Here is a 27,278-nt window from a genome sequence, read left to right as displayed (position 1 = left end):
TGAATCATTTTGACCATATAAGAATGTTTTGATGTTGCATGTTGATATGCATGTCGTGTTGTTGGGATGCATTTCCTGTTGTACTTTGACATGTAGTGTTGTTCGTATACATCGTGATATTAAACCTTTATTATTGATATTAATTACACGTTTTTTCAGTATGCTGTGTGGTCTGTATGTTTGTCGTGTTGTTGGTATGCATATCGTGTTGGTAATATGTTCTTGGTTTACACATCGTGTTAGTTTAACTGCTGCATTTTTCATGGTATGCATAGTAAGTTATAGGTATGACTATCGTGTTGTTGATTGTTACCGGGTGTTAACGTGTTGTTACACCCCCTCCTCCATTGTCAGCTCCAGACACAGACTTCTACTCATTTCAGCACGTGGAAGACATTGATTTCTTGTGTAGTCGATACTCTGTGGGCGTCAGCATACCTCTGAAACGTTGTTAAATTAATTAAATTAAGAAGGATTTTCAGTTAAATATGTGTACTTTAGCTATTTTGTTTTATCTCTTATCTGAAACTACCTAAAAGAATTGATTCACCCTTTATTTATTAACAAATAACTGAATTGAGTTTATGTCAAAGAATTCTTTTATACAAGCACCTATATTTTTAATCTATTATGTTCCGTTACGCCACTAATTTAATGTTACTGTTTTGAAAAATATATTTATTCTGGTTTTGTAGAAATAGTTTAGATTTGACAGTGTACTTTTGGGTGTTGAATTTTGACCTAGGCTGTTGAATTAGTCAGTAAAGCACTCTGACTACCAAATCAGCCGACTCTCTTTCCAAACATATTCAACTTTATAGTGTATTGAGTCAAACATGAGATACCAGACATTATGACGAACATATTACTTTTATTCTACTTACTTCACATTCCTTATTCAAACTGCAAATGTTTTCCACATCTCAAGATGATGTGCCCAAGTACTTATAAGTCTAAATATCTATGTACCTGAGCACCGTGTCGTACGATATTGATACTCCTTTGTCCGCCATCTTGCGGAACATCTGCCAGCACTCTTTCTCCTTGGCGGTCTTGAAAGATGGTTCGCAGTCCGGGTCCTCCGCTGGGTCTAGGGGTGTCGGGGCCGTGATGGGTCGAGACTCAGGAGGTGCAGGCTGCTGCGACGGGGGGGAGACAGCTGGTAGTAACGAGGGTGGCTCAGCCTCCGCTACAGACGATTCTTCTATCTCGGGTATGGACTCGGCGTCGATGCTGTTCTCCTGACTGTGAAAAATTTCAAAGTTAAAAATCTTTGTATTAAATAATTCTTAATTGCTCAAAAACCATATATTTGGTTCAAACGAATGTCTTTTGGTAAAAAAATGGGTCGACCTTGAATGTATTTGGCATTTAAGCCTGTGAGTGGAACGTGAAAGTACGTAGTGGACTGATAAAGTTTTAGATTAGAAGGTACCGGTATGTTTATTTGTTCGCCTACGGCATACACAGATTTACAATTTTACAGACGCAAAAACTGATGAATATTATATCGACGGGACTGCAAGCCTTTACTTCACCATCATTAGCTGAGCCAAATCTATAAATATTTATATGACGAAAACGTACATCAATATCCTTAGTTATGTTTAACGTATTAAAAGTATTTACGTTATTTAACTTATTTAATGGATATTTTTATTCTAGATAGTAAGAAGACCACGGTTTGGACCATTCCCTTTAAACATAAAACCAACTTATATGGAAAACGCTCAAAATAAAAATTAAATACTTGGTCATGAAAAAGAACAGTAGTAACTTATTTACCTATGTTACAGTTACGACTCCAGAATGTAAATATAGCTTGTGTAAAATTCATACATTAATCTGAATGGATTTTTTGTCAATTTTAAAACAAATATCTACTAAGTTTTGGATACCTATATAGACTAAAATTGTAATATTTTCCCATGGAAATTTACAAGTTAACTGAATGTAGTGCTCGTTAAAATCGTGCATCAATGCAATGTTTTTTTTTTTTTTTGCTCACTTTACTTTGTCAAAAAGTAAAGAACTTTTTTTTAGTCATAACCTACTATTACTGCAATCTCGATTACTGAAATTACTATTTAACTATGTAACCTTGTGAGTAATAAATTCGTCAATTATTGTTTTTGATACGGCTAAAATTATTGCTATTATTATTATTTAAATAGTTAAAACAAACCAATTACATCCCAATCATTTCATCGCAAACCATTGACTAAAACCAATCCAACCCGTACAAGAAATATTTGCTCTACAAGAACAGAAATAGCTAAATTTATTGCTAGTGCTATTACAATATTAAAAACAAACAAATTACGTCCCAATTATTCCTTCGCGAACCATTGACTTAAACCAAATCCAACCCTTTCAAGAAATGTCAGTTCAACAAGCTTTAGTAAGCTTATTTCATGTTTGATTTGACGTTCTAAAATCACAAAATCAAACCCCGCATATGTCATCGGTTACAGCAATGTCAATACTCATATACTCTCTACTGACAACGTCTCCCCATTCGCCAGTTAAACTGTTTCCCTATTACTAGACAAATAGATCCGGTAATGCAAAGCATGCAAGTCTCCACGGAATGTATTGAAACATGATGAGCAATGACGTGGTCTCATCATGTCATCAATGCCTTCTTTATATCATGTACGTTTACTTTTAACAAAACTTTATTTAAACATTGTAGCCCTAATGGATGTCATTCGATTAAAAATCTAAATTTAATTCAATTCTTCTGGTGATAAACGAAGAATATATCTCGTTGTCATGTTTTTAACTAATTTTATGGGTTTTGAGTCATTCAAATGACTTAAAGGTGTATGTCTGTGTTTGATAGTAATCAAATTATTAAGTAAAGCCCTTATTTTATCTGTTCGAAGTAATTAATGCAGCTTCATAAAAAATCTAAGGCATATTAACAGAATTCAGACATTGAGATTAAAGTATTTACACTTTGTGACTTGTCTTATAGTACATGCAGTATGCGTCTACAAAGCATGGGGTGGGTCAGCTAATGTATTGATGTATTTATGTATATCTTATTGTAGTAACATACAGTAATTACAATAAATAATGATTAGCAAATTATAAGTTCATAATAATAAGAGATTTTTTGATAACTATTTATAAAAGTAATCAAACTTATTAAGCGGAATAACTTTTTTATTTATTTTGTATGAATATTATAAACTGTTTCCATATTTCTAATGCAAAAAAAATTTATTAACAGTTTGTAAAATAAATTGTTTCGTTTCATTTAACTAATCTTATTGAAGTATGTTTTGATTTAATTACATTTAGTAAATAACGTTTTAAAAATTAGTAATTTTCTAAAAATAGCTAAAAACTACTTACGATATAAAAAATTAAATTTGTTATAAAAAAATTATGTCATTCGAGTCTACGATAGTTTTTTTTTTACAAATTAAACATATAAACATTCATATACATAACACAAGATATGCCTCATTATCTCTATGCATTACCGTGTGATAAGACCGTTGAGTGATTAAAATTTACCTTGTTAACGAATAAATGAATTTATACTTTCCTCAATATTTTGAGGCCGTTCTGTTTATTGTTCGAGTGTTCTTTTAAATGTTTGAACCCAAAAGAATATTCGCGCTTGATAAGGTATGATTCCTAATAGTTAATAATGATAATATTATATTTTTAACTGTGTATTTTTTATTTCGCATAAAAATAAAAATAAACATACAAAATAGGTTTTTATTTTTTTATATTAAGTGGAAAGTTGCAATGGATGACTCAAAAAAAAGTTTACGACACAAAAAGATTAGTGTATTAATTAGTTATGTTCTGAAAGTTTCAGATCTAGATTATAACTATAGTTTTGCCACAAAGTACAAAAGTATATTGTCAATTTAAATAGCCTATAATTAAATTTGTAATGATAAATGGGTCTAATTTTATTCCTACAGTAGTTATTTTAATTTTTTATGTCAAAAGTCCAATGTAAATTTACTATGTTAAAATGATTTGACTATTTGTGCGGATAGCATAATAAAATAAAATTAATTTATTAAAATCTAACTTTGTGACTAATGAATTTGTTTTTACTACATCTCTTTTATTGTTTAAACAATATTTGAAAAATATCATCAACGCTTCTGACTCATATAAATTAACGCAAATCATGTTACCTGGGCAAAAATCCGTGGTAGTTGAGCGGAGGCATGTCTATTGTCTACTGCTAGACTGACGACTAACAGATACAGTGCCACAGTGGCGTGACGGTCGAACAAAACTATCAATCGCAATGAAGGGAGGGTCGGCGACCCAAAATGTGGACCAGGGGGCCAGGGACGCCCCGCCGGGTCAACTCTATATTTTCACTTGCCCTCTTTTCTTTTCCGATCGACTTACATGTTTCCTTTGTCTACGGTGCACGGGTTATGCGCTCCGGCACGAAATGGTGCATTGTCGCTGTGAAAAACGGCCCCATTTACAGTTCTTGTTATCCTTAGTGCAAAGGTATGGTTTACGGTGGCTTTTTTCTTTTACGAGTTCGTGAAGATGGGGATTGTTGTCTGAGAAGATGGGGGTTTTTGTCTGAACGTTATTTTCCGTTTTTATTTAAGAGTCAAGAAGATTTTTTAAAAGTTTTTTTTACTAATAGGGAAAAGGATTTTCTCGTAAACATTAAAGATATTGGTGTAAAAGTAAACCACCTTTAGGGTACGAGATTATTAATTATCTAAATAATTAATACGCTACATGAAACTTTGTCGGTTGAACTCCTCCGCTATTTCTTAACAGATTTTATCCATTGACGTCTCATTGGAAAGAGCATGTCACGTAGATTTGCAAACTGGCCTTACATTTTTGAAAAAGTCCCTTGGGCTCGTCCCCAGTGGCTTTGAAAGTTCCCATGTTATCCTTGTGAAGAACATAATTGTTTACATTTTGATCAGATGTATAATTTAATTGCTGTTATTTATTTTTCAATTCAATGAAACGCATTGAGTACATTTATTTACTATTTGAGTTTGTGTAAACATAACCCCCAAGACGGATCGTGTGAGTATGGTTGTATCTTAAATTTGTGTATTTATCGTTATTTTGTGTCGCTATGATGGATGTTACTATGATTGTAACTTAAATGTGTGCATTTATCGTTGTTTTTTGTAGCTATAATTTATTTATTTGTTGTTTTTTCCTTCTTTTAAATGCCTCCAAAGCGATGACAACGAAACATACACAGGAGGCGTGGTCGTGATAACGAACGCAGCTACAGAACAGTGGCCAGTAATATGCTTAACTCATCACAGTCAGCACTTGACCCTGGACTATCTCAACTATTAGGTTACAAAATGCGCCCTTACACCACCCCAAAACGACTTTTCGTTCTCAATTAGCCCTCTATCAATAACCTGTGTTGCCTGTACAGCGAGGTATTTTGAGAAGAAGAAAACCGGCCGGAATGCTTTAGGTTTATCATTAACGAAAAAAACGTGGTCTGAGTTACACACCGGTAATCTTTGAGTTGACTCTTTTAAACTCATTGTAAATATGACTGTTATTCGTTTTGAAATAACTCCTGTAATACTTTACAATTGCTCGAATTCAAGCAACATGTACACTAAATAATTATTAATTATTCACAATATATCTTAGTGTTTGCCATTACATGATTTGATTTTCTAACTAAGACAGTTTACCACTTATGATAGCACAAAGCCATTTGTAATGTAAATATTTTGACAAATAATAATAGTATGCGTTACTCGCAGTTTTTGTTGAGGAAGGAATACAATATCAGTAGGCTTGCAATTTCAGCGAGCTCGTCAGAATGTGAAGGATCCACAAAACCCGGAACGTAACACGCACCCACGCTAGGCTGGCCTACTTTACCACCCCTACTGCTGTGAGTAGGGCAAACACCAGTCAGTCACAAGCTCCTTGACAGCTGATTTTTAATTATTCATTTTCAGGACATGTTTTAACAGACTAGCTAAGCCGGTGGCACGTTTTCCATTAACCTAGATGATAACACAGATCGTCTACCTAATTAGTTCATTCTAATTCATAACACTTCAAGTAACTACTTTTACTAAATACAAACTAAATATGTTGCAGGTTTTTTTTTGCTCGTATCTATGCCAGTGGCAGTTTTGTAATGAAGTCAAACACTTTTAAGGGAAAGCGGTGCAAACCCATTAAAGTTTTGTGGATGTGCCGGGGATTGAACCTGTCCCTCCCGCACCGAAGTCCGAGATGCTAACCACTAGGCTAACAACACACCCCAGGGTTGTTGTCAGAATAGGAAAAACATCAAATATCTTTGAACAAAAATTCAGTAGCCTATTTACTTTCTAATTAGAACCAATATATTGAGATACTGCAGAAGGACTTCTCATTCTGTCAAACTTTTGAAGCGGTTTTGATGTGTATCATTTCCGGATGACGTCCGGTATTGACGACAAAATCGTATTACTGAGGGGTCTCTATGAATGGTTTATTAAGAGAATAAACGCTAGTTTATTAGTATATCGTTATGTTTGGCCGAAAAAAATACTAAAGTAAGTACAGTATTTTAACACAAGAAACTATAATGATATACCTTAGAGGGTGATATTTTGCAGTTGACTGTTCTTCAAAGGAACAGCATTACGAGCTGTCCCGACAAACACTTCCTGAATTGAGTTAAGTTCTCTGCACCAACAGGATTTCTTGTTTCCGTCCTCTTGAACTTCCATATTTGGTGTGGTTTAACTATTCCACCCAAAGGGTCTTTATGGCTAGGATTTTACTAGTCGTGTATTTTTTTCTTGTTATATTGATTAAGTCATTTCCCACTAAATTTGGTATTTTTTTATTGCAGTTCGTTTCACAAGTTTTTTTTTATATTACCAACACTTTTTTGAACAGCACTTTACAAAGGTATGGTTGTTCTAGCTGGCATGGTTGTTAAATTACAAACAAGTCAAAATCACAGAAATTTTACAAATTTTAAAAGTAGGTCGTTTTTTTTTTAAGATGAAGGAGGGCGATTTTCGGAAAACGCCCAACGATGTTTGTAGAAAATGTAATTCCTGACCATGAAAACTCTTTCAAATCTTTGCTAGTTCTTCCTATAGCCGTTTAAAGAAACGCGTTTTTTTTTTTAAAGGAGGTAAATAAAAATTTTTAACTGACATACCTTTTAATAGGATTGACTTAGGGACCTCTAATTTGCACCATCCTTTTTTTTTTCTTTTTCCATGCCCTTTCATTTGATATTATATTTATTATATTTACAAATTTAAATTAAATGTAGGGGGAAGAGGGTGAATGGGAACTTAACGTTGAAATCACAAAAATTGTGGCCTCTAAGTCAATAGATGATTCCTGCAAACTGCATATTTCTAGTTATTGCAGTTTTTACATAAATAAAGAACCAAGTTGGAAAAAAAAAACAAACACACTGTATAAAATATTACTATAAAAAATTGATAAGTGCAATCTGCTTGCTTTAAAATAAGGATTTATATTTAGACATTTTAAACTTATTCGACCATCAATATATGTTTTGGTAGAGTTGGTATTGTCATAGCTATAAGGTTTTTGATACTAGGAATTAGAGTTCATTTAGTTTGTTCAAGAAGTATAATGAAACTCTTAAGTGAAGAGAAAAGAAAGTCAATGACAATTGAATGTTAAATAAAAGCAATTATGTTCTCTAGTCACGATAGTAATTAAGAAAACTTTGGCTACTCTAATTAAAGTGGGAAATTACTTTGAAATCGAAGCAAGTCAAAAATGTTATTCTCTTGTAAAAACGTTTTGCATCTCTTTTACTGGCAATTTGACTTTTTAACTATAACTTTCAAACTTTTATTTATAAGTGCATTAATACAGCACAATGCAGTTAAAAGACATTTTAGTAGCCAAATTAAATTCTTGTTTCAAACGAAATTACATTTAAAAAAAAGGAAGGGAGATCTTATCGCCTTACATTTTTAAAACCATTGAAATAAATGAAAATTAAATTAAAATCAGGAAGAAATGTATACATCCATGAATGTTTCCTTAAACTTACTACCAGACAAATAAAACAAAAATATATATTATGATTATTTTATTCCTTTTTAAGAAAACAAGTAAAAAGAATATAAAAACAATCAGAAATTTATCAGTGCGTTTGAGAATAATTTTAGAAAACAGTAACTATATTCGTGTACAATGAATCTTTGTTGCATCTCTTGAAATTTGAAAAGTGCTACAAACCGTAATATTAACACAAATAACTATTTTCCAACCTATCCACCAAAAGTAAATATACTACTTTAAATATCTGAAACATTCAACAGTCTATGTTTTTATCAGAGTTTTCTAACCAGCGTAAGCACATTCTACGTTCACCCTTCATTCTTGGTCAGCTTAATAAGTACAAAGGTTTGCGTCACTGTGAATTGTGCGTGCTGGAATCAGATTGGTCCCTAGATAGGTCCAAGATACTTAGGTATCTTTGTTGCTGCTATATTCAAAGCAAATTATGGCTGCCAAGTTGGTAGCCAGAGTTTGTAACCTACTTAAGCTTGCAATACGCACGATCACACCGTCAGTCTGTATCCTAGGTACCAACCCTATGTTGCCAGTGCTCCTAGCCTTGGTGAGGCGGCGGCGGGCGAGAGGCGGTGGTGCTGCTGGGGGCGGCGCTGCAACTGGAGGCGGCGGAGTAGTGTCCGGGGGCGGCAGTATCAGCGACGTCCCGACACCTCGTCTAGACGGGTAGCTGGCTGTATAGCTGCGGTTAGGAGGCGTCCCTTGCTGGAAGCTTACTGCAATCAACCAAGCAGAATTGTATTAACTTTTGGGTTTAAAAATATTATAAATTAAAACAACTTATCCTAATACGGCAATTATTGTTTAATATGAGTCATTTTTATGTTTATTATTCAACTTGAAATATTATTGACCATAATTTTACCAGTATTAAATACAAATGTAGCTTAAGTATATAGGTACTCATTATATAGCTGATTGTTCAAAACAGCAGTGACGGTAAAAGCCATTTTGGAAATAAACAGTAAGTAATTATTGTTAGGCAAAGTCGTTGATGTGTAAACATTTTGTGCGGCATGCTGTGAATATAGTACATTCCACGGCCTCAAAGTGAATTTTGATCTCTACTAATTTGCTAACCTCAGCTCCCCGTTGGTACAATGTACGAAGTACTGAGCTCGTGTTACAAAGCCTCAAATTAGGTTTCACCGCAAAGTACAATCTTTAAGAGAAGAAATTATTTTCATTTTGAAATACTTTTAATGCTCAATTCATTATTTTAGTAAATAAATATTTTCCCTTAATATTTCTAAATTTTTACGTACTTTTTCAAACAAGTCTTAGAAAGATAGGGATTTTACATAAAATTAGTAGTAATTGCAGGTAATTGTTTTCTCAACAGAGGTCAACGCTGAAGCATTATTGTTGACGTGTCTTAGCAACAATTGTGTTAGTTAACTTTTTCTGGCAAAAGATGGGTTTATCATCTGGGAAGATGGCCTTGCATTGTTTTTAATGTGAAGTAAAATGGGCGTTTTCGTCTTGGGGAAAAGTGGGATAACATTTATCAACTTTTCTAGTTCTTGAGAACGTTTCGGACTCGATCAAGAGACAACGATACCTCACTTTCCAAGTATACTATTTTACAACGTCTCGTAATGATTATTGATAAAAATATAAAAGAATATCAGAGATGATTTATATCAATACGATTTTACCAAATTAAAACGGAAACATTGATAAACTATGGTCTACATGGCTCACCAAAGACTTTTATATGAAAGGTTATGCAAGTCCCGCACAGCTTCTGCGTAGCTCGATTGCCTGCCGACGCCTAGTTTCATGTATGCTGATCTAGACGTTCATTGATGTAGATTTTATTATCTCGTGTATATTATTGGTTTCGAATTTCACAAAGAGTTTTTTCTTTATTTAGCGATTCCCTGTGAGGGGAAATATATATAAATGCAAGTAAGCATGGACTGTTTACAATAAATGATTCCTGAATCTGGGAAAAATAAATAAATAATTCATGGTTTGAAACATATTCGTATTTTTAAAAGATATGAAAAACATCTAAAGCTCAGTGTCATAAATCTCATATATTCCTAAATTGGGTATGCGTGTACAGTACATTAGGTTTAGGTTTAAAGGAGGAATAACAACTCAATAAATAACTAACCAATCAGGCAACATTAATTTTAATTAGTTTGATAGCTAACACAATACCATAAGCTTAGTGTTTAGGGGTGGTGGTTTGTTGTGATGTTTTCCCCCTAACTTAACCTTTTAGACAAATTAAAATTAAATAAAAAGTAGCCAGTTCATAAAAAGTTATAACCTTATGGTGTAACAAACAAAAGAACCCATATGTTATTTGTATTTTGGTTTTAAAGCATACACTAATTTTACAACACAATTAATTAATTCCGTATTTTAAGTTACAATTAATAATATAGGATGCCAAATCAGGATTGAGTGCGATGTCAAAAAATTTTATGTAGACCAACATTTTTAAGAATAATATAATGCCCATAAGACTATCCAATTTTGCCATTACATAGTAAGCCAACCAAAACTAAGTACCACGTGTTTGTATGTTTTTCGTGGCAGAAAGGACTAATTAAGGATTATTTATGTGACACAACACAAAATGATTAAATTGGTGGTTTTGGCCATTTAAAATTAAAATGCAATTAAGTTACTGGAAGATTTATATGTAGGTTTTCAGCAATAGGGTAATTTTCCCATGTTGAATCTGACTGAGGAGCGTGTGAGTTCGTGCACGATTTGTCAGTTGTGAGTCTGTATAAAAGGTGGAGAGTTTTGAGGTGATAGTTTTATAACGCGAACGACAATGTTTCAATTTCCGGGAAGCGATCGCATGGAAGCGGTCTATCGAGGAAAGAGGGTAAGAGGAAACTGCTGTAGGTAAGTTGTAATTATCTGCCACGCGTTTTCCTCTCCTCCACCAACCACTAACTGACGTAATTGCCTGTGTTCCCACGGAGGGGTTATACTTGGGTTACTCCCCTATAACGCCACGTTGTACCGACTACCGGTAGCTGAGTACAACGCACAACGCACAAGCTATCCTGTACTACGGTTCCAAAAGAAACAAAGCCTTTTCAACCTTGGTGTAAAAGAATGCAATATTTATATGCTTTTTAAAATTCATATACCAAGTATATATTTTAATCCGTCGATTTGAATTATCAACCTAACTTGTTGACGTTAAAATTTATTTCACAGTATTGTCTAAGTTAAAACATTGGCTTTTGGGGACTACAGTAAACATCTCTCTCTACATGGGAAAAGAGTGGTGATTTTTTCAAGTTGAATGAGCTACACACAAATTGAGATACAGTCTAAAAAAAGTTTTCTCATTTTTTATTGTGATAGTTGATATGACATAAAAATATTCAATGGTTTGTAATACGCTTTCTGTCTGGCTTGGAGTACACGGAGAAACACAGTAATTTACATCAGCAAACTTTCGGTTAAAACACTCTCGGTGACTATTGAACTTGATTATTCATGTTAAATCTGGCTAAACCTTAACATGGAAATAGAATATCTAGTTCTATACATAGTCGAAGGTTAAAGTGAACAACCAATTTACCATCACTAAGAAGTACACTTGATAGTGGCTTACCTGTTTTTGTTGGGAACTTGTTGCGTAAACACATAATGTTGATAGGAGTTGGAGTGGCAGGGCTGACCTTGACCTCTGCCTCAGTCTTCGCCTCTTGTGATACGGTCCTCGTGGTTGACCAAGCGGAAGTGTCTGGTGGCAGCTGGATCACCGGCTCTGGCAAGTCTTCAACTTCACTCTCGTTGGGACTCAAAAGAGAGACCATCGTTATGATTTCTGCAGCTTTCTCCACAAACCTCTTACGATTTCGTGGCTTGGTGACTGCAGGAACTTCTTCTTGGAACGCAAACTCGTCTTCAGAGCTGTCATCTTCGTGGCCTTTCGGCCCTTTTCTTCTGCCACTCTTGAATCTTCTTCTTGCAGGCGCAGATTTTACCCTGGTCTCTCTCTGGACGATGGTCATGTCGTCTTCGTCGAACTCAGGGTCTATACAGTCGTTCCTCGGTTCCAGTCTCGAAATCGACGGATCTTTTTTAATTGTTGGATTTCTTCCCCCTGCAGGTGCAGACATCATCCGTTGCAGAGGCTGTCCAACGGGCTTCTTCAGGATGGGTTTTGCTGGCGCTGAAATAGGAGTGGCAGGAGGAGTTGCAGAACTGATCGTTGCTGCCATCGCCGGGTTGTTACTCATGTTTTTAAAGTTTGCTCTTCTCATCGTTGCGGTTAAGTTATCTTTCCTCGATTTATCACTTTCTTTTAATTTTTCATTTTTGACTTCTACTTCGATATTTTCAGAGCAATCTTTTTTGGGGGATTCAACTTGTGAGTAGCTGTCAGGTTTCAAAAAATTGTCATCCGGTTTTTCTACGGATGATGATAAGTCTTCGTCGTTTTCAGTCCCTATTCGTTGATCGTCAGAATCCAAACCATGGTCGAATGATATCGTAATCGAAGGTGTCAATTTTCTAGTGTTCTCTATTTTTAATCCGATTTGTGTCGAAGGAGCCTCTTTTTCACTATCACTCGATTCTTTGTACGACGCCAAGGGGAACGTGGTTGTAGGAAAAGTTTGAACAGAGGATATTTCAAATCGGGGAAAGTCATTGTCATTTCTTCGTTTAAAAGAACTATTAACGAATGCCTCGGAAGGTTTTTGCGTGGAAATTTTAGAAACCTCAGAAAAAGGAGTAAATTTACTAGATTTTGCTAAATCCTCTGTAGATAAAAACTTATTTTTTTCCACTTCAGTCTGTATTTCTCTTACACTTATAATTGCTTCTTCTGGGTCGGACTTGTCGATGCTGTTGTGAGCCAGGAAGATGTCGAGGTTCGGTCTTTCCTGTCTATCTTTCCACGCCAGCCGGAGTCTCTCGGCGAGCTCCTGCCTCGAGTACAGTATAGAGTCTGGCGCCGTGGTGGTCCTCGCTGGCTTGGCGGTGACTGGACGAGGGAGTCCCTTGCATCTCTGCACTACGACTCCCACTGGAGGCTCTGAGTCTAGTGTCACTTGTCTCCTCTCGGCCCAGGCTAGGCGGACAGGTCTGGGTCGCACGACGGCGGGCTGTGGGTCTCTCCGTGGTCTACCGTCGCACTCTCCTGGAGTGACGATGTGGCTCGCCAACACTCGCAGACCGTGGTCCTCGGACACCTGACGTCGCAGCCGCCCCTGGTTGTCTTCCTTGCTCCGCGGATGTCGCCTCGCCGACTGCTGCAGACTCAACTGTCGCACCGGCCCCCCGGCTCGCCGCTTCCCCGACATGTCGTCAATTGTCCCTCGTCCGCCGACCTTGTCGCATCGACCCCTCCTGAAAGAGAAGATAAAGTGTGAATACTTTTCCAGGCTCGGATCGATAAGCTGACGCTTATTAATGCCTTTATCCTTCTTTATTTGACAAAGAAAGTAGAACGGATTGACTTTGTACCTGTAACTCATTCCGCTAGTGTTCGTAAACACGCTTGGATTGAAAGCCATATGAGTAAGATATACTTCCTAAATAATGTATAGATAGTTACGTCAAGACAGGATCTTTGCCTACCAAAGCAAAATCCGTAAGTTTTTTTTTTAAGAACCGTTTTAGGTAAAGCAAGTTTAAAATACATTTTTTAACAACAACAAAAATAATTTGAGTGAAATTGAATCTCAGTTGTTGATTTCCCAAAATAGGATCCTTAACTACGATCCCGTTTTTTTATAATAATACCTACACTAAGTGAAACTTTAAGTTTATTTATTTTATTTGCGTTATACTTAGTTTATTTTTTTTTTATAAACTGTGAAAACGATATGTCTATATCCTAACCAGAAAAGACAACATTCACCTAAATTGTTCATTATGACCGTAAAACACGTTCAGAACAAAAAATATCATCCATTTAAATTGTCTACCCTTCGATGTTTTAAAAATGTGTGTTGAGATTTCAAGTGAATCTATACCATAAAATATTTAAATTATTTCGATTAAGCATCACACTTTTTCAAACCATCTCAAAATGATGGCAACTCAAATATTGTCAAATACAAACCCTACAAAATACCCAACTTTAAGGCAACATACAGTTTTTTAAAGTGCATAATGGTGAAGGATAGCAATTTTTTATTTCAGTTAGAAATCGAATAAAAATAAGCAATATATATATATATTAAAACACTTAATTTTTTACTATATTTTACTTGCAAAAAGTTAGAAAACTATCTTTAAGATACATTGAACACATATAATATTACGATTGGTTTTATGTTTTATGATCTTCTCATAAAATGTCAGCTTGATACAGTTCAATAGCCTCCACATTTTCTTGGCATAAAGCCGTTTTTGTCTGCAACAACAATTCAATAGAACAACAAATTAGCTGGGTTCCCAAGCCCGGAGGATATCTGATATTGATTCGTTGATGCATGACTTCAGCAATAAATCATGACGACCCAGATCTGAGGAGCAGAACCCAGACCTATGTCAGATACAATTCACTGTCGCCTGAGACAAGGATCTAGGGAGGAAAGAAAATTTCAATGTGTACAACTAATGATTACAATAATATGGTATACAGTCCACAAACCAAAATTAGGATGCGGGCGGCAATAGCAGTTCGATATGTAGGTTCTTTTAAACGAATTCAAATTAAGATTTGGTTGACAAAATCCAATCAATGTTTGTTTCAGCTCCGGGTGGATTGTATTTCGCTGACAAGGTCAGTTTAATGTTCGGGTCAGTTCTACGAATCTAAAATTGGATTTGGGTACGGCAAAAAAGAGATTTTCCAAAGCTGCACAGTAAACATCGACTCTGAATTATGTATGATATAAATAACCCCTAACGCGAAAGGTAAAAAGTTATTCATTAGTTCAAAAGGAGAGTGTCCTCAAGTGATGAGAATAAAAATAAAACTTGTAAAATTAATTTATCGATGATAATATTAGTAATTGGATTATCACTTGCCACATTTCTTCAGCCTGAGGATTGTTTCAACTCGATTACGAAACTACATAGCCACTCATCCCAAATACCGAACTGTATTTACATTATTTTCAAGAACTTTCTCATTTAGGTTTGAAAACCACGCTGAAAAACCTTTTGGGAACCTAATTTATTTTTGTATACTTGCAAATAATCGAAATATTTAATCTTTTTTCCAAATAAGTGGCGATATAAAATTGTTTTGAAATAACTAGAAAAATACCACAAAAGTGAAATAGAATTCAAGCATAGAAACTAAAGAGATATATTTTACATAAAATACTGTATACTGACTTCTCATCATATTTTGATATTTGTTATGTCTGATAACGTTTAAACTATGTTGACTAGTATCTGAACAAGTGATTAAATAATACTGTATAAATTTGTATTGAACCCTTAAACATGTTCTACTTTTGCACGCGATAAATAAACCTAACTAACTCTCTTCGGCAACTCAGTAGGCTATGTTTAATCACAGTATAATACATTGAGACAACATTGTTAGTCCAACACGTAAACTGTTTAGTGTGAAGAACCATGTAGTGTTACACGAAGACGGAAATTAGAACACAGGTATCTGAGGAGTCGCGAGTAGGCCCGAGTAGCAAGTAGCGAGTAGCGAGTAGCTGTCGTGAGGCATGCTACAACTACTTATCACTCCTACTCTATAAATATCTACTTCTGCTCGCCATCATTCATAACACAACTCCTCTTTTCAGAATCTGTCTATTCTTGAGTTGCGTGCTCCCTGGAGAGCACTTGACCTTAATTTCATTATAGGAAAAAGTTACGACGCTCTTGATTGATCGAATCGAGTGCAGGATTGAAACACTTCAAAGTTAGGATGAAAGGTTCTTATCAGAAGTTTGGACAGGTATTTTCAAAAGTAAGGTTCGATATTTTTAAGCTGATTAAAACACGGAATACTATCTAGAGCATGCTGAGAGTACAAGATGGCGTAGGCTTGGTGTGCTTTCGTGGCTTCCTAGTGTTTGAAACTTAAAAATATAAAACGTTAAATAACAACTGTAATTTGTTTGATTTAATATTAGGTCATTTCATTGATGTGCCGAAGAAAGTTGTATTTAATTAAAAACAATCTAAAGTTAAATATTAAAATTATAATAAAATTTTACAATATTGCTCTGTTTAACACAAATTTGAAACTGTTTAACGAATTTAAAGTTTTTAAACGAAAATTTAAACGAAATCCCGATAGTGAAATTTCAAGCGTAACTAATCAAGCCTTGAGATGGTAAGGTTATCATGGATGACCTGATCATCTCATCATCATATCATGGATGATGGTGGTGATCATGGATGGACTGGCTGTTTTGGGGGTATTTTTCAAGGGTGTTCGTATTTTGATACTCAAATATTAGTATTACTGTTGTTTGTTTTCCATTCTGATATAAATTTAATTTGCAGAATATGTTTTAATTAATTTATGTAAAGAGTTTTCTACAAAAACACTTTCAAAGTGGCAAATATAGCTTTGAGGTACTGGTTTTCTTGGGGAAAAGATTAGATGCATCTTATCAGGTTTGTAAGGGTGTCGCGAGACTTGATACTTAGTGTAATCAGACTCATTCGGTGTAGGCTACAGGAACGTTGCTTGTACTCAGCTTCTCAGATATTCTGTGATTAACATAATTTTTAGTTTATGAATAGACTTTATTTTCAGCAGCGCACTGAAATACTAGTGAGTAATTTTAATTTTTGTTATTATTAATTTTATGACTTTTTTCTAATTGTGTTTTTATAGAAAATGTTGTACTATCAAGAAAAAATATCAACTGTTTCGGATTCTTTACTGTAAATACTGGGAAATCATTTAAATACCCCCGCCGCAGCAAACCTACAGACTAAGCGAATTTCCATTTGCCTGATTTGATTTTCAGTTAAATCTATTCAAATAACATTTGGTTTAACGAGTACCTAGGTTTGCTGCCCACAGGAAGGGTAATAAAGTTTTTCTTTTTAGTAAAATATTAATAGCTTAGTACAAAACAAACAGATTTGACAGGGTTGATCCAAATATATTCATAAACAAGCAGACTACTACAGTTTACTTATTCTCCATAAGAATAACATGGAAATGTTTAACTCACAATTTTCTCCGTAACCAATAATCATACAGAAACACTTCAATATACTCAATTGTTTGTTGCGCTCTTCAAAACGGTATAGAGAAAATTTGGGAAATCTTTAGTTTTTATTGTCAAAAACGAGAAACACCAATTTTTACTCCATAAATTCCCCCATAAAACCTTGTTCCCGTGGTCCGATCATGCTGGTTCGCGAACTCGTTCGAATAAACGTAGGTTTGTTTGTACCAAACTTCATCAAAATCGGATCATTTTTGCTCGAGTTATCGTGCTAACGGACATATATTTATATATTGATTTTGATAGTAGATATATATAATTTGAACGGATGGTGTTTTTGGCTTCTAGGGACATCAAAATGAAAAAGTAAATAGGTCCCGGGTCCAATTCTTACCATGAGACCTACGGTAATAGCTTATTCCGTATATGGGAAAATCGCTAAAAGGAAGTTGCTCTAATTCAAGCAACGAAAATTACGAATTTATTTAAATTTGACAGGATATCAATATATATATATCATGTTATATCAAATGTAATAAGGCATTTTGCTATTTTCTGTCATCTTAACCATGTGTTCACTAATGACATAACAAGTCATAAAAATGTCATGTTTTTATGTTCAGTAGATTGAAAGATCATATAAAAATATGCATAGTAAAATCTTTGAATAGTCCCTTGGATTCAAAAGGATAAACTATTAAATATGTTTCACCAAAAATAACTGATTACAACCAATAACTGTGTAAATCATTGTCTATATTGACTAGTCTACCAGATAGACATTATAGTCAGTGGTAGAAGGCATTATATCATAGTAGCGATAAACCCCCAGGTGATTTTGAATAATATCAACCGCTTAACGTTAATGTTCGCTTATCACAATTCTACTATCGCCACTTTCCCCACGTCACTCCCCATCACGCGGGAGAAGCGTGAGAAAATGTTTACAAACACGAATATATTTCTTAGATAAGCTTCAATAGAGGCAGGGCATTCCCGGCGAAGTATTTAACATGCAGCTGTGCTGTGCATGTTGCTACGGGAGTGGCTGAATATTTTAGATAAAATGAAAGAGTGACACTTCATTCTTTTGTGTGTTTCACTTTATTTTGCTCGGACTTTTACATAATCAGGTCGTTGGTACGATTCTACACGAACAAGTAAGCATGGATTAATCTCTCGAAGGAAATTACATTTCAAAATGCAAGGATTGTGTTTTGTGGTTCAAATCGTAGTAATAACGTATATTTCACTGATAATTGCATTTGCTTGCTTTAGTTTACTTGACTATGTAACACAAATACAATAATACACACATACATATTATAAATGAAATATACAACTTTTGTTAATAAAATCAAACTATATATCCATCTGAAAATACAAACATCCATAAACAAATCCCAAAATACCCATGAACTTTTGAGAAAACTAGACAACACCCACTAAACCACTAGTCACACCCCCATAAACCATATACCTAAAGTTCGTCATGACGAGAATCCTTGAGCAAAACTATCCATTATTTCATAAATTGCCCTTTAAGGTCGTAATTCCTTTCTAAAGGGAACTTTCCATATACCTAATGTTAATTTTTTTTTTTGTATTCTTTGAATGTATTACCCCTTATTAACATCAGGTGTGATTATTTGTTTGTGTTACTGTATTCTGTTTTGTTTATTTCAGCTTAACTTAACCAATCAATAGTTTGATACTTATGAAGTCAAATGGGGTGAAGCCCGTGGGTAACAGCTAGTAAGCAGTAATACTTTTATTGTTCAAGAGTATATGTTTAACGTGATATGTTTAACGTGACATGTTTAACGTGATATGTTTAACGTGACATGTTTAACGTGATATGTTTAACGTGACATGTTTAACGTGATATGTTTAACGTGATATGTTTAACGATTTCTTTAAACAATAATTGTAAAGCATTAGACTACTTGAAGTTACTTAGGTGGAGTCTAGATGCGGAGAAAAAATAATGCAGTAGGCCTATTGATTTGGGGATTTTAAACGGAACATTCATAAGAAACCAGACATATTGAACATATTGTTTGAAAAGCCCCCTTTTGTTTGAAAAGAAAATTAACATTCCTTTAAACTTTGTCGTAAATCGACTCTCTTACCAAATTTTGTCCAATCAAAAGACATTGTTATTCTTATTTTTCCACAACCCACAATCTGAATAAGCTATCTAACAAAAAACCACTAAGTGGTAACACTTTCCCCGCCAAGTCAGCAATCCAAAAAAGTTAATAAATCATTACTTTTTCCGCCAAGAAAAACAATGTAATGTATGTAAGTTTGGAAACTTGGCGGCAGACTTTTGCTTGGTTTTTTTCATTTAAGTTACGTTCGTGGATAATTTCACAAATCAACTTCTCTAATTAATTAGTCCAACTAAGTATAATTTATGAAATGTGGCACAAATAAGGTCAAATTTTGTAAAATAAGCTCTCACCTAGCAATGTACCAATGGGAGGGATACTTGCTCAATGAAACTAGTTTTATGGTATTTTTTTAAAGGGATCGAGCAAAAGTCTGCCGCCAAGTTGCCAAACTTACATACATTACATTGTTTTTCTTGGCGGAAAAAGTAATGATTTATTAACTTTTTTGGATTGCTGACTTGGCGGGGAAAGTGTTACCACTTAGTGGTTTTTTGTTAGATTTTATTTATTTTTGTAGAAAATTAACAGTTAAAATAAAAATCCTCTTTTCTCTGATATATAGACTACGGCACAACTACATCTCATTTAATTTCAATAATATTGTTAATGTAGAACTAAATTCTACATTTTTGGTCTTATCTGCTTTAAACAGATTAAAAACTTTTTGACACACGTACCAAAATTACTATTTAACAAACCCACTGGGCTTAAACACAGTTTCAAATTTCATCAATGCTCATCTTGAACAACATAAAATGTGTTGATGTTACATAAGTGTTCTAATAATTAAACCCGTATATCTAAAGACTAGTGTAAATTGAGCCCTTATTAGAGATGTAAAAATGTAATCAAACTAATTAGGTTTGTTAGAAATAGCATAAGGCAAAACAAATATTGAATAACTCATTTATCCTAAATTTACATATCACTTTTTAATTGCTTGTTTAACATATGTAGAGTGATTTTCCCGATCGTTTTATTTGTTTTAGTGTATCAAAACATAGAACAAACCTTAGTACTAGCGTACTAGTACTAAGTTTCAAGTTCCTAGGTTTCATATGTTTTGATAAGTAGTATTAAACTGTTAAAAATGACGAGCTGCTGTACCAGTGTACCATCGGTACACTGCATTTTTCAATGGAAAGTATCGGGGAATATCACTGCTCTAAGTAATTTTATATAGTAAGTAGTTCAAATCATTCAGTATACCTGAAAAAAATACTTTATAAAAGTATTAAAATAATTTTTCAGCTGTTCCTATGAATTTCTCTAACATTTAATTAATTAAGATTTAATCGCAGCTGGTCCTTCTTTTGTTTTGATTTTAATCCCATGTTATTTAAATGGGCCAAACTCGTACTTTGAGGGCTTGCCAAGGGTTTATGGGTCAACGCACCGACTTGAGACCCTCAAAAGGCACATCTACACGCTAAGGGCTTTCAAACAACATAAAAAACATTAAAATTGAGCCAGTGGTTTGGGCTGTAGGTCCGTCAACATTTAAGGAGAAGAAGGAGAACACGGAAAATTTGTGAATTTTCAAACTAGTTTTTCTTGGCTCAAACACAACCGTTTTTTAAATTCTTTTTTTTAATTTTGTTGAGAATGATTGCCCCTATCCAGTAGATGAACAATTATTTTAATAGCTTTTGTTTCTTCAGAGCTATAGACGAGTAAAAAAGCCACTTTGTCACGTCATGTATATATACACTGCAGCAGCTGTGTACCGCTGGGGGACTTGGCGGGGCGGAACGCTGCCGCGTTCCTTAATAACAAATTTACTACTTTCTTGTATGTTTTCTAAATTGAACAATGTGTTGCCAATATTTACGTTTATCATTTTTTTCTTGTAAATAATTATAAAGGCAACTTTAAAGTGACGAAACAGTTATGTGTGTTGGTAACATTGTAAAGTAATACTCACTACTATTATTCGTGTTACAGCGGAATATAAATTAATCGCAACATAATATGTTTCACAAATATATGCAACATTAACATTCTATTGGTACTTTTTGGTATAATAATTTACACCGTGCGTTTAGCCTATTTGTCTAAAATTTCGACGCAGGGAAATTATAATTATGATTTTACTATATACTCTTTATAGTGGACCTTTTTAGAGGATATTGGACTGCTACCTGTGTGCGCAAATGGATCCCACCTCTTCCTAAAAAAGGCTTTTTAGTGATTTTGATTAGTCTTTATAGTGATTTTGAGGAGAAATCATTAATAGTACTGTATTATCTTTTATTTTCTAAGCATTTTTCATTAAATATGGAACTTAAATCACAGAATAAGTACAGTCCCACCCATATTTGTCATTCTTATGAACAAGTAGAGTGTGTTTTTGGGGGTTTTCAATTTTAATGATGTCCCGGAACTCTCTACCAATATTCTAGGGCATTGTCCCTGGGTAGGAAACATACCTTGATATCATATTTAAACTGTCAAGAAGTCCTTTGTTACTCAGACAGCCACCATTTTGTTTTTTCACTTATTATTTTTTTATAAAAACTGGTTAAACATTAAAATTGAAACTTTGCACAAACATTTATGGCAATTAAACAAAGCTAAAAAAAAATGTTCCCTAGTTCATAAAACAAAATGGTGGCCATTTACAAATATAAGATTGGACGAATATTAACTGAGATATGGCAGGTAGTTGTAGTAAATGTTTGAGCAAATTTTCGATTTCATATGTTTAATCACTTTTACAAAGAAATTAATAAGTGATAAAACAAAATGGCGGCTGTGTGAGGAAGTAAGGACTTCCGGAAAATTTTAATACAGTATTATATTTAGATATGTTTCTTACCCAGGAACAATGCGCTAAAATATTGGTAGGGAGTTCCGTGACACTTTGTAAATTCAGTGAATTTCAGCTATATAAAAACGATATATTTAAAAGTATTCATTTTCCTATGTTATTTTAATTAACTAGTAAAGCAAATTGTTTTTTTTTTTACGGAAAAAGAGGAAAACATTGTGGCACAAACAATCTATTCTCTGTGGTTGTGGCCAATTTGAGCAGGCTGATGTGATGTCGGTGGTCCGGTTGGCAACAAGCGGAGGGTGCCAATGTCAGTTGTTCACACCGTTCTTCTTTTCGAATGTGAGACATGGGCAGAGGCCCTTTGAAACAAAACACTAAGAAGAAAGATGGCAACAGTCCAGAGACACGTATAATTTGGTTTAACTACTGTATCTTCAATTTGATTTTATATCAATTGGTTTTTGTAAAAAAATAGATGAGCCATCTCAGAGGTATTTCAGCTAAAATTTGAGTGCAGATATTTTTTCTCAATTACTCATAACGCTGGAGCATAGAAGTAAATAAGTAGCAAAGAAGTGTTAGGCAGTACTGTAGTTAGAATAGTTTAGTAAGCACTTGTGACTGAACTAATAAACTAAATTGGTGTAATACAAATGATAAGGCAACAAGTTAATCAGGTGTTAGAAACATTATAATACAATATAATAACTAGGGTGGTCTGCCGTTACACTTTAGACGCATAAATGAGAGAAGCATTATTTAAAGATTGTCAATGGTACCTTTGTAGTGAAACTGGCCATCCTGACCATTTGCTTGTACTTTGTAAATGCGCATAGCGGGATGTACTCGTGCTATCTACATTTGTTCTACAATTGTCAGGTCAGTTAATTCGCTCGGGACACTTGACACATCCATATTATTTAACGCCGTGAATTTAGTTGCATTTGAACGACAACGCGAACAAATCGGTGATTGGTTTGAAGCTGTGTTAGTTGTTGGCGATGACAGTGTTATAATGCGATGAAAAATGTTATAAGCGGAATCTCGCAGTGGTCATTAAACAATAACAATTTCCACTGCTAAGACTAACACAAAACTCATTTCAAATTGTAGGGCCTACTAGTAAATGGAACGATGTAAATTACAATCAGTTATAGATGGGATTCTTTAGGTTATTAGTTTTCGGAACATTTCTATTGTAGACCAACTTTTTTATTAGGTACAGATATTTTTATTAATCGTCAATTTGTCGTTGTCAGTAAATTGATAATCTATAGCAATTCCTTTTGTCTTTTAAAAGGTATATTTTAAGTAAAACTTGATCCGTTTAAGTAACGAATTTATTGTAAATAGTATTTACATTACATTTTTGGAGTGCTATGTTAAGACGTACCACAAGTTTGCCTAAACTATATAACTTTAATCGCAATGAAAAGTTTAAATTTGCAATTATATCTATGCGAATTACTCACTGAAACGTCAAGAAAACATAAGTAAACTAAATAATACCATACACTGTCTAAAATAAACAATCCTTTGTGATCTAAACATTTATTTACCCTCTAACTATCGTTTAAATAAACATTTAATATTTTCATTTTAATTATTCACCAACTATTGCATTTATTGTTGACTTCAACACAACAAAGTGCAATGCAACGTAGATTCCCTACTACACAATACCAAAATAGCAATCAATGGAAACAATGTAGCACTAACGTGACACGCATCAGTTTCACTACTCAGCACTCAGCTGTAGTAAACAAAACAGTTTGGAAGGTAACTTTTGTACTTAGAGTTTGCATTGTTAGGAACAATAGCGAATAACTCTGTGTAGTAACTTAGTATATTTTCCAACCACATGTTATCTAGTCTACTAGTAGAAGTTAGACGTACCTCGCTGTAGCGGACGTTGAGTCGTCGACCTGAGTCGGCTCGCTGACTGGCTGCGACTGACTCAACTTTTTATTGATCACTATCGGCTTATTCCTCAGCCTCTGTTGATTCGTCCCCTTGGTTACCCGTTGCCGCCAATTCTATAAAAACTATGGCGATGGGTTTTTAAGTCGCATGATGCCGAAGCTGATTCATGGGGTTGATTGCGCTAAGCGACTAGGTGAGGTAATACTTTATTTTGTTGAGGTTTGATCTACCAATTGGGTTGGTAGGCAAAAGACTTGTTTGGTATTTTTCAGTTTGGAGTTATTTAATTCCGATTTTATTGACAGCATGTAGACAATACTGTGTGATAGTGTTTAACCACGAAGTGGTCAAATGTGGGATAAATGCAACTGTAAAATGACCGGTGGCACTGTCTGGTAGTTACACGGACCTTTTGTTCGGGAGGTACGGGATCAAATCCTTCCAATCACAAAATATATGTGTATTGTGTGTGGGTGTGTGTGTATTGCCTTAAACACTGTAAACTATGACCAGTGGTTCAGAACCCACCGTAGGCTGTAGGTTCACATATCTAGACAAAAAAATCATACTCGCTTAAGAGAACTCTCCATAAACTGGAGAATTCATTCTACCCTAGGTGGGGGGAAAATTTGTCTGAAACCCCAGTAAGTAACCAGTCTCATTAAACATGGTTGAAGTTTATGTCCACAAGTGATTTAAAGTCTACTCAGATTCATTATTTAATCTTTAACTAACCTAGTTAATTTTTGCTTCATGGTGGCTTATAATTTTTTATCATAAAAATAATTGCCTGGTGTTCATCATGAAAAAGAAATAAAAAGTTTTTCTACATGTTTTACAGATTAAAAAATATATATTTAAGTTATTACAGTACATTTTAGTATAAGTATGGGTTTAGAGTTTGAAATTTCAAAGCAGGCCTAGGCCTACTTTAAAATTTGTATGCACATAATATCTGAATTTGGCTATTTAAATTATCTATTTAGTTTGGTTTGGGTTTTATTTTAGCTTTTTATATAAGTAACAAATTTACAAAATTTGGCTTAAGTAGGGCTAACTTGGCCTATTTAAAAAAGGCAATACAAAAATTCACAAGTGATTGTAACATTAAATTTTACTTATTAAAATTGCTTTAAAGGTGTTGGCTTTAAAGAAGTTTAATGTAATTAATTTACGGGTTTTAAATAACATTTTCATTTTTCCGAACATAAATTCAAAAACTGTATTTCTGCATATCAAGACATGTCCAAAAATGCAAATCTAGGTACCCAGACATCCACTATTTTGTTTTTATGCATGACAATTTTTGTCTTAGGATTTTTCCAACCAATCTTTATGAAACTTGGTGTATTGTTAAGGTATTTAAGATATTTATGTTACAAAAACAATTAATTTGATCCACTTTGAAGTATCAAAATGGGATCATTATAATTATAACTTAAAATTATTAAAATATGGTAAATTTTATGAAAAATGTCAAAAACACTTTAATTTTAGCATTCAAAATTTCATTTTAAACAACAAATTCAAAAATATTGTTACAAAAGCAATTAGTTTGATCCACATCAAAATATCAAAATCATTATAATTCTAACTTAAATCATTAAAATATGGTAAATTTTATGAAAAATGTCAAAAACACTTTAATTTAAGCATTCAAAATTTCATTTTAAACAACACCAAGTTCAAAAATATCGAAGAACGACTAGCTGAATCAAGTTTTTACTTCTCCCCCTATAAGTAGTACATACATGGAGAGGTATTGTTTTTGTCAAAATTTTCATTAGTTTTGGGACCCCCGAAACCCAAAAAATGGTTTTCAAAGTGATGCCTGTGTGTAAGACCATTCGTGTGAGCGTGTGAATGTGTACATAGGTTCAGACCATACCTGTTGCCTGATATTGATGAAATTTGGTACCTATGTAGGTAGTAGTAGGTAGGTACTAAATCAATCTGTTTTTTTTTATTTTTTGGAAATTATTTTTAATGGTGTTTTTTTTTCTTAGTACTGTAACCCATAAAATGATAGAAAATAGGATAAAAAACGGCTCGAACGATTTGGATTCAAGTTGAGTATGTTTATGTAATTTTAATTACCATCAAGGAAACAAAGTTGGAACGGAATTGAATGATTCTAAAAATTGTGACTAAAAATATTTAGTTGTCAAGTAGCTTTACTTTGAAAGTTATTCAGTATCACTATATAAATATACTAGCTGTACCCACGGGCTTTGCCCCGTTTAACTTCATAAGTATTCGCATGGCTCAATCACGTCACGGTTGAAGTTCGTTCGCTACGCTCACTCACCTTCAGGTTGGAAATCGTTCGCTGCACTAACTTGTTTTCAGGTTAGCTCGTTCGCTACGCTTACTCGCCTCCAGGTTGATGTTCGTTTGCTACGCTCACTCACCTTTTGGTTGCAAATTAGCTGTTCATAACATGCTGTCATACATTTAAAAAAGTCATCCCTTTTATTGTTTATAATACAGTACTTTTATAAAGGTTTTTATGTTTTAATATTTAACATTGGAGAATTTAAACGTTGTTAAGTGCACAGGTGTGCTGCGATTGGGGTTTAATACATTTGGACTTATTTAAAAGTAAAATAGTTTTCTGTGCTGCAATCTGTAGAAACACTGTGGCACTATTTCAAATCATGACTAATGCTAATACAGAATGTTGTAGTTATTCAAACGTACAAAACAGTTGGTGAAAGTAAACATCTGCTTTTAAATCTATCTATCTATCTATATATTAATAGGCAAGCATGTTTCTTTAAAACCTTTTTTCTCAGCTCGTGTGCATCGTAGGGAAAATCTACGCATACCGTTGGAAAGCTATTTTCCTGTAGGTGTGCAGAATCCCTTTATAAATTTAAATAGGCTCAAAGATAAGCACAAAAAATAAGTTTAAAAGTTGTAAAAAAATAACATGGATCTTATGCGTTGCTATGCTGGTTACGAAATAACAACGAAATATAAACAGAAAATCAAAACAAATGGAGGAAACTCCAATCACATGTTTTATTTACAGTGTGGGGTGAAAATAGTTAAGTGAGTACATTACATATTTTTGGTCGAGTTTCGACCACTGGACGACCTCTCGTACTTATTTAATACGCAAGCATGTTTTTTGTGACAATTACTCCTCCGAAACTACTGAACCGATTGACATGTTTTTGGTGTCATTGGAAAGAGCGTAACGTGAAGTTGTGCAGGAAACTT

General features: G+C 34.1%; 1 protein-coding gene across 1 annotated transcript; it reads right to left on the bottom strand.

Annotated features, from left to right (window-relative positions):
- LOC129005518 (uncharacterized protein DDB_G0284459-like) lies at nucleotides 1–24,069 on the bottom strand. The gene is made up of 5 exons (XM_054434428.1): nucleotides 24,027–24,069; nucleotides 11,672–13,416; nucleotides 8,597–8,792; nucleotides 970–1,245; nucleotides 1–440 (listed from the first exon to the last, which is right to left on the bottom strand). The coding sequence occupies exons 2-5, from the start codon at nucleotides 13,368–13,370 to the stop codon at nucleotides 380–382; spliced, it is 2,232 nt and encodes a 743-aa protein (XP_054290403.1). The 5' UTR covers nucleotides 13,371–13,416; nucleotides 24,027–24,069; the 3' UTR covers nucleotides 1–379.
- Between the last annotated feature and the right edge of the window lie 3,209 nt (nucleotides 24,070–27,278).

This window comes from Macrosteles quadrilineatus, unplaced genomic scaffold (assembly GCF_028750875.1).
Source record: "Macrosteles quadrilineatus isolate MER2022 unplaced genomic scaffold, UCM_ALF_1.0 Scaffold_22__1_contigs__length_1958994, whole genome shotgun sequence".
Lineage (NCBI taxonomy): Eukaryota > Metazoa > Arthropoda > Insecta > Hemiptera > Cicadellidae > Macrosteles > Macrosteles quadrilineatus.
This window is presented reverse-complemented; position numbering and strand designations above follow the sequence as displayed.